This window comes from Colletotrichum siamense, assembly GCF_013390195.1.
Source record: "Colletotrichum siamense strain Cg363 chromosome Unknown KSG_Cg363_contig10, whole genome shotgun sequence".
Lineage (NCBI taxonomy): Eukaryota > Fungi > Ascomycota > Sordariomycetes > Glomerellales > Glomerellaceae > Colletotrichum > Colletotrichum siamense.
Window position 1 is genome coordinate 3,053,652 of NW_023501023.1, and position 12,842 is coordinate 3,066,493.

General features: G+C 51.2%; 6 protein-coding genes across 6 annotated transcripts; 4 read left to right on the forward strand and 2 right to left on the reverse strand.

Moving 5' to 3' along the window:
• Nucleotides 1–37: 37 nt before the first annotated feature.
• On the forward strand, nucleotides 38–1,453 carry CGCS363_v014712 (uncharacterized protein; the record flags this gene model as incomplete). Its single annotated transcript, XM_036646561.1, has 1 exon — nucleotides 38–1,453. The coding sequence occupies one exon, from the start codon at nucleotides 38–40 to the stop codon at nucleotides 1,451–1,453; it is 1,416 nt and encodes a 471-aa protein (XP_036488261.1).
• A 539-nt stretch (nucleotides 1,454–1,992) lies between these two features.
• CGCS363_v014713 (uncharacterized protein) lies at nucleotides 1,993–2,599 on the reverse strand (the record flags this gene model as incomplete). Its single annotated transcript, XM_036646562.1, has 3 exons — nucleotides 1,993–2,045; nucleotides 2,139–2,286; nucleotides 2,399–2,599. The coding sequence occupies 3 exons, from the start codon at nucleotides 2,597–2,599 to the stop codon at nucleotides 1,993–1,995; spliced, it is 402 nt and encodes a 133-aa protein (XP_036488260.1).
• Nucleotides 2,600–4,446: 1,847 nt separating this feature from the next.
• Nucleotides 4,447–7,510, forward strand: lepB-3 (Transcription factor lepE; the record flags this gene model as incomplete). Its single annotated transcript, XM_036646563.1, has 2 exons — nucleotides 4,447–4,578; nucleotides 6,017–7,510. 2 exons carry the CDS (start codon nucleotides 4,447–4,449, stop codon nucleotides 7,508–7,510), a joined length of 1,626 nt encoding a protein of 541 aa, XP_036488259.1.
• Nucleotides 7,511–8,121: 611 nt separating this feature from the next.
• HBN1-0 (putative nitroreductase HBN1) lies at nucleotides 8,122–8,847 on the forward strand (the record flags this gene model as incomplete). The annotated part of the gene is made up of 1 exon (XM_036646564.1): nucleotides 8,122–8,847. One exon carries the CDS (start codon nucleotides 8,122–8,124, stop codon nucleotides 8,845–8,847), a length of 726 nt encoding a protein of 241 aa, XP_036488258.1.
• A 130-nt stretch (nucleotides 8,848–8,977) lies between these two features.
• On the reverse strand, nucleotides 8,978–10,419 carry CGCS363_v014716 (uncharacterized protein; the record flags this gene model as incomplete). The annotated part of the gene is made up of 6 exons (XM_036646565.1): nucleotides 8,978–9,341; nucleotides 9,399–9,429; nucleotides 9,490–9,554; nucleotides 9,607–9,724; nucleotides 9,787–10,162; nucleotides 10,246–10,419. The coding sequence occupies 6 exons, from the start codon at nucleotides 10,417–10,419 to the stop codon at nucleotides 8,978–8,980; spliced, it is 1,128 nt and encodes a 375-aa protein (XP_036488257.1).
• A 938-nt stretch (nucleotides 10,420–11,357) lies between these two features.
• On the forward strand, nucleotides 11,358–12,701 carry mpaG-1 (O-methyltransferase mpaG; the record flags this gene model as incomplete). The annotated part of the gene is made up of 3 exons (XM_036646566.1): nucleotides 11,358–11,579; nucleotides 11,633–11,883; nucleotides 11,933–12,701. 3 exons carry the CDS (start codon nucleotides 11,358–11,360, stop codon nucleotides 12,699–12,701), a joined length of 1,242 nt encoding a protein of 413 aa, XP_036488256.1.
• Between the last annotated feature and the right edge of the window lie 141 nt (nucleotides 12,702–12,842).

The following is a 12,842-nucleotide window of genomic DNA, read 5'->3' on the forward strand; positions in this document are numbered from 1 at the left end:
TTGCATGCTGGCGCGACAGATTCGAAATACGTCGGTGATGCATCTGACAGCACCTGTCAACTGGGATATTACGGGAGATAACATCGAGAGACTCATGTTCCACCACGTGCATAACTGCACCGTTCCAGACTTCGGAGCCTCTACGCCTTTGGCAAAACTTTGGAGCAATTACATCCTACCTCTAGGCTACTACTCCGATTCCGTCAAGCATGCCGTCATCGCCCTTGGCTCCGCCCACAGAGCATTCTTGGAAAACCCCTTTTACGAGACACAAGCGACGGAGAGCTCGTTGGAACTGAGCGATGTATCAACGCGGCATTACCGAAAAGCCGTCTCAGAAGCCATCCAAATTATGGCTGATCCATCACCAGTCAACATCAGAATCACCCTGATCAGTTGTCTAGTCTTCGTCTGTTACGAAATCATCCGAGGGCAATATGACAAAGCCGTTCAACACTTGAGATCCGGAGCAAAGGTTCTTGACTCACTTCACCAAGCAGCACTAGCATACCGACGAAATCCAGCCTCGCTATCCGCTTACGACAAGTGTCTCGCCGAAACCGTCGAAAACCATTTCATCCAGCTTTGCGACATAGCCGGCATGTTTTCGTGCATGGGCATGGATGCGTCAATGCTAATCGAGGAGGATGTGGTTCCTGATCTGTCCTTCTTCGTTCAAGACGAAGAGAAAGACCAGACCAGACCCTTCACTAGTGTCGCCGAGGCCCGATACCAGCTTCATCTCGTCGAGGTCATGTTCTCCGAAGCGTTTGATGAGTCGTGGGTATCCTGCAGTGAAGGCTCCACGTGCAGATCATGTCCCTCTCCGCCTGAGAATGGCAAGGACTCGCCTGGATCAACGACTTCGAGGAGCTCAACGAAACAGGCCGAATGGGATCTGGCCGATAAACATTTCAAAGAGTGGTGCGTTCGCTTCGACGCCTTTCAAGAGGGCCTGCCGGAACGCATCGATCCGGCGGATAGAGAAGAGCTTAAGGCCTTGGACTTCTCCAGGAAGAGTTGGGAAATCTTCAACTCGCACGACACACCCTGCGATATGAAGCATTCGGATATGGGAGTTTTGAATGAGCTAGTGGACATGGCGGAAGACATCATCCTCGGCAAGACGCAAGGAACGAGGCCCACCTTCTCACTCGCGGCAGATGTGGTGCCTTCGCTGTCGTACATCTGCGCGTTCTGCGAGAACGACGACTTAGAACGACGATGCATCGATGCCTTGCGGAGGATGAAGAGAAGAGAGGGAATGTGGGATAGTCAAGAAATGGCCAATCTCTATGACTTCATCCTTCAAGCCAAGTCGGACAACACATGGAAAGACGAGTACAACTGGGAAAGCCTTCCCAACCTGGCGAGGCGGATGAACAATTTGTCAATCTCGAGCTCAGGCCGGGAAGGGTCGCCAACTCCGTCATCGATGCTGAGTCTCCTCTGATTGGTGATGACTGCAACGGCCGTAGGCCCGTAGCGCGGAGTTAACAGGCTTTTGATCTGGGTTGGGATGGCGGGGTTTCCGCAACGAGGCTTGAGTGTGGGTTCTATGCCTACGTGTACATTCTTGATGAGACTAGTCTGGAATAGATCCAGACCTAGGAATGATGGGTAGAGCCAATTGAGGGAGTTTGAATAAAGGGCATGTCTCACGAGTGTGACTTCAGTGCTACGAGTGAACGACTTGTTGACAAGGCTACCTATTTGAGATGCTGTCTTACAGTATGCATGGCAATGACAAGCAGGGAGGTTGCTGCCAGATATTCCATCCTCCAACATGACGGCGCTGGGCCGCTAAATATGTACAAGAAGTCTTCAAAGTGGTATCCTCCAAGTTGTAGCGAACGAGATCCAGAACTATCGTAAATCATACCCAGCCTAGCCAGACTTTAAGATTGAAGCCATTGACTACTCCATTTTTCGGAAGAGACAGAAACAAGCAAGAAACAATGATTGAGATAAGAAGCCCGTGTACATGGGTGTCTATCCACGAGCGCAGGACAGAGTGCCGAACTTGTTGCTGATTGGGGTCTTGTCTGTAGGGTGATGTCAGCGACCATGCCCAGCCGGGGTCTAATGCATGCAAGAGAATGAGGCTCGCAACAGTGCCAAGCCAGAACGTCACCTACCCAGGTTGATGGCACTCTCCGTGGGACTGCCGTTGCAGGTGCAGTTCATCCAAACCCTGAAGACGCCGAAAATCTCATAGATGGGGTCGGGCAGACGGTATGAGAAGCAGTCCTTGCAGACGTCGCCAAAGTGGCCCTGGTTCGCGTACTATGACGAAATGGTCAGCAAAACAAGGATCCGGGATGTGGGCGACTGCAACCCGCGATCGTGCACCTCCAAGACCATAAGAGCATTCCAGCCTCGGATATTCCGTACGTACCTGGATCTGGTTGTTTTGGAACCCAAAGCAGTCGTTCAGGTTGAGCGAGGTGTCCAGGAGGGTGCCCTTTCCGTCGCCAGTATCGCACTTGGCTGTCAGAACGTCGGTGTTGGCGTCGATGTGCTCATCTCTGCACGTCTTGCCGAACTCAGTGGCAATAGCCGAGGTCGCGAAGAGAGCGAGAACTGCGGAGACCTTCATGGTGAAATTTGGGAAATGATGACAAAAGTGTTCTGTCTGATTGATCTCAAGATTTGATGGCTGAGGATGATGTCGGAATTCTCTTCCATCTCTCGGCCGGGAATAGCCTCTTTAATAGATTTAGATTCATCGGGAGAGCCCGCATTCCGCCCGGGTGCAAAAAGCTCCCGTGGTATGTTGACGGATAGCAGCATGCCAGTTTAAACCACTTCAGGTGCCGGTGTTGCCGCCAGATTCCTCAAACGGAGATTTAGACGATATAAACTGACCAACCAGTGCTCAAGATGGCAGGTGCGGAGGATCGACGTCCATCGATTAATGTCCGTCAACACCAATCAGGGAGGTGCAGCAGGTCATGGTCACAGAAAGTTCCACGGGCATTTACTCGGACCATTTTTTCTTCGACTGCTCAAAAAGGCTGTCGCCGAGGGTTTCTTTTTTTTCCCCTGCGTCCACAGTTTGCCAAACATTTTGAAATCAGCTGTTATCGGCAGGGCAAACATCACGATTTGCTTACAGATTGGGTTGCAGCCGATGTCACCCTATATGTCGGTATACCATGCAGGGCTCTAAGACAGTGGACACAGACCCCTCGTTGTCAGCGGGATCTAGACCACAAATACCGCAATGTGATCCGTACCAACATGCGGTGTGCTGCATGGTTGTGGGATCATAGGTGCGTGACCAGCCTTGATTCACCACGGCGGCTGCAGGTCTCTGCAGTTTTGTGCAGATTTTAACATGCAGCTGACTTCCTTTGGAGAAGCATAGAAGACAACCTTACCTCTACGTCAAGCCATTAAGAAGAGGGGATCTTTCTGCAACTGGAAAATCTCCGATTCCATGGCCATCGGGAGGTGGGTTGCTGTCAAGGTCGGACAGCCGTCATTGGAGTCAGTGATCCGGTATTCGGAGAAAAGTGGCGGAAGAGCTTCGAAAATTTCTACCCTGTTCCAACTGCAAACTTGATTGTAGTGGCTGATCAATTGCGGAGGCCTCCCTCAACTTTTGAGGCCCCTTACTTCAGTTGCCTCTAACCTGAATAAAGATGTTTGGCTGCGTGGCTAGCAAGTGGATCATCCCGCGCGGGGGACGTACTTTCTTCTTTGTCTAGTTGCTTTTCCGAATAGCAAAAAGTGCAGGGAAATTAGACGGAAATGAGTGGCATAGATGAATGTCAGCAATTAGGAATTCAACATGCATCCTTCCCCTTGCAGATGTCAGGCAGATGTCAGATGCGAACTTGGCAGCTCTGAACACGGGTCGTGAGGTCGCAAACCTCCACTCATCGTGAATAATTGATGCAAGTCACGTCCCTAGTTGCCTTCTCACGTATTTTGGGATTGACTAAAGACACGTACAAAGTAGAACTTGACTGTTTCCTGAAGCCTACCAAGACTGAGGTTAAAGAATGGCAACACTTTCCACGCGCAGATCCAGCGTCTTTCAAGAATGAAGTAGGTCGGCCTCGAGTTGAGAAAAAGTAGAGCATACTGCCTGGGTAGTTGAAAACAGACTCCTCCGGTAGGCGCGCAAGGATCTATGCCCACTGGTCTGAGAAATATTTTCAAACACTATTTCCAATTACGCATGTATCTAACTGACATTTCAAGGGATATTTAACCTCAACCTTAGCTAGGCGGGTTCTACTACCATTGAAAGGGGTTGATGCGTTCCATCCATTACGAGAGTGAGTAGCATTACACAAAGAAAAAAGGCCAGGCATGAGTTTCAATTCAGCTGCCCATCGCCAGGTCAACAGCTTCAATGTTAGGGCCAATCGTGGGCGGCTTTCCTTTGTGCTGGCGATGGACGGGTAGGTGGTATTGCTCAACACACAGACCGCGATGACTCTCTCAAAAGGCCAGAAGAAGTCAGGGAGTGTCGTCAACAATGGCTATTTGAGAAGCTCCGCGGACTCCGATGATGGATCTTCGAAACAATTCAGTCTCCAAGTTCTTTGCAACGGCGACAGGGATGTAGGAGATGCAGGAGATGAAACCCCACGAACGGTAGTATTGGATGGCCGTGCACTCTCACGGACGTGCGCTCTCGAAGAGGACCCAGAATGGGGGAACGCGAATCCTTGCCAGTGACATACTATGTACTCAGCCAATGGAGATATACCAATGATTCAAAGCAGTTGTTTGAAACCTGCTGTCTATGTCAGCGCACTAGAGAACACTTGCTGTTGAGCAAAAGTAACCACTATCATACTCGGACATGCGTCAATCCAGTCACGGTAAAGTTTACGGCGGGGTTGAAAATTGTTGACGAAAGTGTCATTGAATGTCTGAACTTGTAGAAATTTGCGGAGCACTATTGGTTGAGAAGACAATGTTTGCAAAGCGTTTGTGATAGGCCCATGGACTGAAACTATCCGCCGTGTTGAGTTGCTCATTTCGCACCTGTAGAGAGTACGGCGCAGAGCACAATAGGGCGGAAAAGATTATATACCGGTGAACCACAGGATTTTTGGGCCTCAGTAGATTTTCCATGTTATGAATCGATTTCGGTCGAGATATCACAATACCGAATTTACAAGTTCGTCTTGGCTGTCATCGGGATGAACTTTCATACCGACAGTCAGCTTAGACCCACTCTTAAGTCCGGCCTAAGGGTATAAAATAGAGTTGCTCGGCGTTACAGGTGGGGTCCAGCTAAATTGGCGTCGCCGACCGATGTTCATCAGATGTCAGCAGGGAGTTCTCTGTCATGTCCGTCAGATTTGATTGTTATCCATCATCCCTCATTCATCATTCCACTTCCTGCAGAAGCCAGCTTATCTTTCATCCGCTCATCGTTTCGCTTTTCAATCGTCATCTGTCATTATGTCCGACCTTCCGGCCGCAGGCAGGACTAGGTCCTTCCGGCGACGACGGGAACGGTCCAAGCTGGTCTGCCATCAATGTCATCGCCGAAAGCTGAAGTGTAATAAAGGACAGCCTTGTGATCGGTGTTCCAAGACTGATCCTCCCTTGAGATGCACCTATGACCACTCAGCAACTGATAGTGGCGAGAGGCACCGTCCACAAGAGGCTCAAGCGGCACGGTCCGATAGCCGAGATCGAGTCGCACCTAACCACGAGCCAGTGTCAATTGAAGGGCATGAAGATGTTGGTCTCGAATCCCCACACATATCACCGGCAGCCTGTGGAGTTTCAACCACTTCGGAGACAAGCGTGGGGCAGAGAGAAAGGGTGCAAAATCATCCTGAGATCACGTTATTGACGCCCCAAGAAACTGTCATTGGCGAGAGTTTGGAATCCCCCCCAATCCCAAGAAAGTTTTCCCGAAACCCTTTAAAGAGAAGTTGGTACGGAAGAAGTAGCGTTCACGGTCTTCTTGAAAAAGTAGGTTTTCCTCCCAACTTTCATCAACTTTCTCGGTATTATTAGTCTGACATTGACCGCGCAGTTGGACCACATCATAACACCCCTTAGCCAGGCTGGCTTCATCAAACCCGATGGCAAATTCACTTCTTACAGTGATCTTAAAGACCAACTATTCCGACGCCGCTTTTTGGTTTCTGGAGATTCCGAGGAAGCTCAGCGATCCATCTTCGATGAAATCCCTGACAAGGAAATTGCCATCAAGCTAGTCGACAGATACTTCCAGACATACGGCTCCATCTTTCGATTTTTCAACGAGTCGAATTTTCGGGCTGAGGCTGAGAAACACTGGGAATCACCAGAGAGCGTGTCCTTGACTTTTTGCATTCATCTACTGCTGGTAATTGCCATCGGCAATGCATCGATCCAGCCGACGGAAGACCGACTCCCTCTCACCAGGATTACCACGTGGTGGCATCTCATTCAAGCATGGCAAAGCGTTGCGCTTCGATCTGATCCCCGCGATATAACGACATTACAGTCTTCATGCCTCATTAGTCTGATGCGGCAATGCTACGGTCTAGAGGCGCTTGCGAGCTGGCCCTCATCCGGAGCATTGGTGCGCAACGCTATGATGGCGGGTCTACATCGAGATCCATCTTCTACGGGTCATCAACTTGATCCAGAGGAGCTAGTGATGCATCAAAACCTATGGTATACCATTCTTGAGCTTGATTTGCAGAGCTCTATGGATGAAGGAATGCAACCTACTTTGACTCCAGACGATTGGGATATGCCATTACCGATGACTTCCGACCATCTGGACAACGCAGGAGGTTCTCAGGCCATCTCCGCTGTTCTGGTGCTGATATCCACTCTGCCAGTCAGACTTCAAATTGCACATTTTCTCAATAACATAAAAGGCTCAGTCGACTACAACGAAGCATTCATCCTGCATGAACAGCTAAGCCCTGCAGCACATCTCCTACTTTCATCGGACTCAGCTCATCGTTCTACCTCGACGGCATTTACTCATGGATTGCCCGCCGCTTTATGCGCCAGATCACTGTTAGCTCTCCACATCCCTTTTGGATCACTCAGAAGTCCATTATACACCTTCTCCCACAATATTTCCATGTCAACCGCAATGTCTCTAATGGAAAGGCTCGACCCTCCCCAAGACAAAACTGGGTGGCCAGAGAACGACGCGCTAGTAACTTTAATGCGCACTTCGAGTTCCATCTTCCAGACGATTGCTTTTCAAGCGATTCTCTTCATTTGCGTCCAGATGGAGAGCTACTTTGCGGATCCCCAATCATGGACCCTTGTACCTGAGCTCAAGGAGAGGTTTGCCAAGATCCTTGGACGCTTCATTTACATCGCTGAACAAAGGCTTCCGACACAGGATTTCGTTGGAAAGGCTTACATGATACCAGCCATGGTCCTGGCACATATGCGACTGGCGAATTCGGGGATGAGCAAAGACGGCATGGCAGCAAATGACGCGATAATTGCTGAGGAAGTAACGACAACTTGCTTCAGCATATTCCGCAACAGACCAGATCTGCCCTCTGACTAGGGCATTCCGATGGATTGTCGACTCTTCCCGTGCTTGCTCACGAAGCCAGATTGCCAGCGGTCACGAGCTGTGTGTGGTCCATCGCAGTCTCGGTCGGCTCGGCTCGGAGGAACCCGGCTTTCTCAGTCAAATTGATCTTTCTCTCCTCTTAAACCACCAACTTTCCTCATGAGCACAGAGAGTCCAATATTGACATCGGTTGGCGCGCAAATACAATTTGATCGGTGAAGTATCATCTGTCAGCCATGACAAACCTGAGCGACGCTGTGCCGTCCACACCGCTTCGGGGTTGAAATGCCGGACCGTACCCGGATCGCAGCTCGGCGATGTCGGAGACCCGCTCGAAATTCGGACACCGCGTTACGCGGCCTCCAGACGAGTCAGTTTCGGTCTCAATCTTGATGGTTTTCCGACTTTGATCTTATCAATCTAATCATGTGGGAGCAGCATGACGGCATGTGATCCTGGCTATAATGCCATTCAAGCGGGACCCTGAAAACTGCACCTCCTGCCGAATTTTCTAAGCTTTTCCGCGTTTCTTTTTCTTCACACTACTCGCAGATCTGGAGTGCATCGCACAGCAGAAAAGCACGCCGTCTTACCGCCCAACCATGGCTGCACTCCGCCCCCTCCGAAGGATGCTGCAGGATACCTTCTGCTGCCCACTCCCTTTTGGTGACTCAGAAGTGATATCCACGCCCCCACGTTACATCGCTGTTGATGCGCCGTCCAGCGTCTCCGCGAGTGACCTGCTGGAGGTGATGCAGACCCGACGATCGCACTACCAGCTATCTAGAAAAGTCCCCTTATCGACCACCCGCATCGACGAAATCGTTCAAGAGGCACTCGCGGAAGTGCCATCCGCCTTCAATTCCCAATCGAACCGAGTTATCGTGCTTCACGGTCAGCAGCATGACAGGCTATGGGACATCATTACCAAGATTCTCCGAGCCAAGGTGCCGGATGAAAAGTGGGAACACACGAGCGAAAAGATGAAGAACTTCAAGAAAGCCGCAGGCACTATCTTGTTCTTCGAGGATCAACAGATTGTCGATGACTTGCAAGAGAAGTATCCTAGTTATGCTACTGAGGTCCCTCTATGGGCCGCACAGAGCGATGGAATGCTGCAATATGCCGTGTGGACTCTCCTGGCGGCGGAGGACATCGGTGCCAATCTACAGCACTACAACCCCATCATTGATGAGGAGGTAGCGAAAGCTTGGAATGTCCCACAGAAGTGGAAATTGAAGGGGCAGCTGGTATTTGGGGGAATAACTGGAGAGCCTAAGCCAAAGGACTACATGCCGATGGCTGACCGGTTCAGATCATACGCATGATGCTCATAGAAGGATAAGGCGTCCGGCGTTCTCAACTTTTTGGCTGTAGAGGTGTTTACAGTAATATCATACAAGACTTTTCTTTCCGCTCTCGCCGCTCCACCGCACTCGAACAAGCTGCGAGCTTCTTTCAGGCCTCTTTGTTCTGCTGAACGCTAACAGTAAACACGTCGGTTCTCACGATCTTCCCGTTGAAGTTGTGTTGGTTGAGTATGCTCTCCTGGCTTCCCTTTGCGACAGCCGTGGTTGTCGTCGTATCGTCGAAGCTGATCTCGTCAGCCTGTCTCATAGCTCGCTTTCGTGCTTCCCGCGATCGTGAAAGCTCAATGTTGTCCGATCGCATGTGGCCGCTCGGCCCTGAGGGCCCAGAACCGTAGTTTTCGTATGTGTATTTGCCGCCGCCAGAGCTGAACATGCGCTTGCCGAATAGTAGTTCGCCCAGAGGCTGCAGCACGGGGATGCACGCGGCTATGATCATCGTGCTCCCTTCGACACTATTTCGGACAACGATCAGGTTTCTGCATCATAACACGAGAAAGATCTGCACTTACATCGTCCAAATCACCAAGTCCGCTGTGTCATCTGAACATAACAAAGTTAGCAAGAGTATGTTGGAGAAGGAAGCTCGGTTGAGGAACGTACACGAAAAGTCCTGGCTAGCCAGACTTGGAAGTCTGGTACACTTGTAAATCGCAACGATTGAAGAGCTGCCGAAAATTGTCAGTGTCTGTTTGAGCATATTGAGACCATGTGGCTTACATTGAGCCAATCCCTAGTGCGACACTCAGTGCAACTTTCTTTCTGACGCTCATCTGCAACTTCGCAAGCACCACGGCAGGATACACTGCCAAGTAAATATCCACAAAGGCACAGAAGCCTGGAGGAGTGACGCTTTAGCTCAAAGCCATATCAAGTAGCTTTGGGTATATCAATGCTTACCTCCCGAGTAGATGGCGAAATAAACAAGAATCCACTTGTCCCAGCATGTTTTATCAAGCACAGAAAAATCCCACTGCGAGTGCGACGGCTGGCACTGCGCGAACAGAATAATCACACAGCCAACCAAGTTCGCTAGGCAGAACAAACTCATTGCCCATAAGAATATTCTGTGTCCCTTGCTAGGGTTCATGATCCGAGTGAGGAGCGCCACAACAGCGAGTTTGGGAAGCCCGAAGGACATGACGCCCGCCGGGAATCCAGCGATGGTCCATAGGATAGCGCCTTGTTTCTGTTCGAGGTCGAGGATATCGAAGTGTCGTCCGTTTCCATGCGCCACCGCGGCGATGGCCGTTCCAACGTTTACCCAACCGCAGATCTGCAAACGATGCGGCACAGTCAGTTTGCCAACGTTCCAAGTGTTTGCTGAAGATTTCTTGGCTGCATATGCAGAGAACTCACCACAGATGCAATGATCAAATAGTCATCCAAGTGGACTTTGCCTAATATCTTCCCCCTGACGAAGAGTCTTGCTGCTGCGAACACGGTACTCAAAGCCGAGACGGAAATGACGATTCCGAGGGCCGTCGGGCCTTTGTCCTCGGCGTCTCGCTCAGGAGATGATGCGGTTGACATTGTCGCAAAAGTGTCAAGAAAAGACGTTTGCGAAAGAAAGGAAGAACAGTCGCTGCATGTGGGCTGTTGGGGGAGCTCGACAAGACAGCATGAAAAGCGCGGCAACGCCCGCGCCAGATGAAGGTGGAGGGTCGGAGAAATAAGAGACGGGTGCCTCCACGGGAACCTGGGAACCCCAAAGTCTACCGACTAGATTTCGCGGAGGCGGGAGCATCGTCCGCCATCTCCTGAGCCCTCGTTCGAGTCCAGTCTTTCATTTCCCATTGCGGTGCTGATCGCGACTTCTTTTAGGCTCCCAGTCAGGTTCCCGTTGCCACATTCCGGCCGTTTTTCGAAACAGACAAGGGATTGCAAAAGAACTTCCAACAGTCATGCCATTTGAGTCTTGTCGAGGATTCGAGCACAGAGACTCGTGTTGCAAGGGTTGGGCCAAGAGACGTTGAACCAACAGGATGTTCTCATTCGCCGAAAGGAACCAGCCCCCCTGAGCAAAAGATGTTATCCCTCGCCTGACCGGTGGGTTTCCGGTGGACTTTCCATATGTCCGCGGACCCACAGACTTGGGTCTTCAGCAGTGATCTATCATCACAGCCATCGAGTCCGTTGAAGAACCAACGTGTTGTTGGTGTTGTGTTGCAAAATTGACCCTGCATGTGCATACAAGCCCCCTGAAGATGGATATGAAGCTGCCGCTTTGAGCCCTTGGCGATCATGGGAGAACAAACATCGGCATCAGTCTCAACCCGAAAGGCTCGGGAGACACGTGGACTGAGCAAATAACAAGCCAGGAGAAGAATTCTATATATGATGGTACTTGTTTTGCCGGTTGAAAGCTCCTTCATTCGGCAGATCATCCTGTCTTCTCATTACACATCCAGTCTTGTCTTGTCGAATTCTTCTCTTTCCCCTTTACGCACTCGAGTCATTGTTCTGTAGCCATGGGTTCTCTTCCAGAGAGACTGCCGTTGGACCCCTCTGTGGCCATCCAGCCTAACGATGCCAAGCGCGTGGCCGAGCTTTCAAACGCGATCGGCTCTCTCGGAGCAACTTGGTCGCCAAGCGATGATGCCACACGCAACCAGCTCTTGAAGCAAGCTCGTGCGCTGGTTTTGTCACTTGAGACTCCCAGAGAAACAATGATTAGGCATGTCTGGGCCCAGGTTAGTCTGTTTCTACCCAACCTCACAGCTTTTGGCTGATCTCCATATCACAGCCTAACGTCAATGTCAACATTCTGGCGGGCATTTACTCGGGTCTCTGGAAGCACATGACCGAGAACCCTGGGCCCAAGAAGGTCGAGAAGCTTGCTTACACTCTGGGCTTCGATGCCGATGTTCTCGCTCGCTTGCTGCGTCATCTCGGCGCGATGGGATACATCAAGGAGGTCGGCGCCGATGAATATGAACTCACAAACTTTTCAAAGTCCTTGAGTCTCCCCCTGATCGCGGGAGGATATCCCGTCACGTAAGTCGTCTCCACCACTGCCGACATTCCCACCCCTGACTGTCCACAGCGTTGGCGGTTGCTGGCCGACCCTGGCCAACTTCCCTACGTACCTGAAGAAGAACAACTGGAGGATTCACGAGGATCCCAAAAAGGGACCCATGCAAGACATCATTGGCGAAGACAGTGACTTCTTCAACCACATGATGACCAACTATCCTGCCGGAGAATTCCAGAACCATATGGCTGGCTACAGGCAAGGCCGGCCGTCATGGATGGACGCTGACTTCTTCCCGGTCGCCGAGCGCCTGATTCAGGGTGCAGACACCGCCAAGGATGCCGCGTTCCTTGTCGACATCGGCGGCAGCACAGGCCACGATATCGACGAGTTCTGCCGAAAGCACCCCAACGCGCCCGGCCGCCATGTTCTTCAAGACCTCCCGCACGTGCTTGCGCAAGTTGAGAAAATCGACCCCAAGATCGAGCCTATAGAGTATGACTTCCACACAGAGCAGCCGGTTAAGGGCGCCAGAGCATACTACTTACACTCTGTGCTCCACGACTGGACAGACGAGGTTGGCAAGAGCATCCTCGCGCGTGTGACGGCCGCGATGAAGCCTGGATACAGCAAGCTGTTGATCAACGAGAACGTCGTGCCCGGAACGGGGGCCAACTGGCAGACTACCGCCCTGGACATGATGATGCTCACTCTTTTTGCTTCAAGGGAACGAACGGAAGCGCAATGGCGCAGCCTGTTGGAGCCGGCGGGTCTCAAGATCGTCAAGATTTGGTCCAAGGGCGAGGGAGTGGAGAGCCTCATTGAGTGTGAGCTGGCGTGAAAATGCGGAGGTTAGCGGGTGGTGAAGTTTTGCATGTTAGGAAGGTTGTTGGTAGATCTCGGGCTGGGCATGGAGTACGTCAGAACTCTGTTGGAAGAGAAATGCAACCGCCGGTCCACACTTCATTTGTTGACGACAATG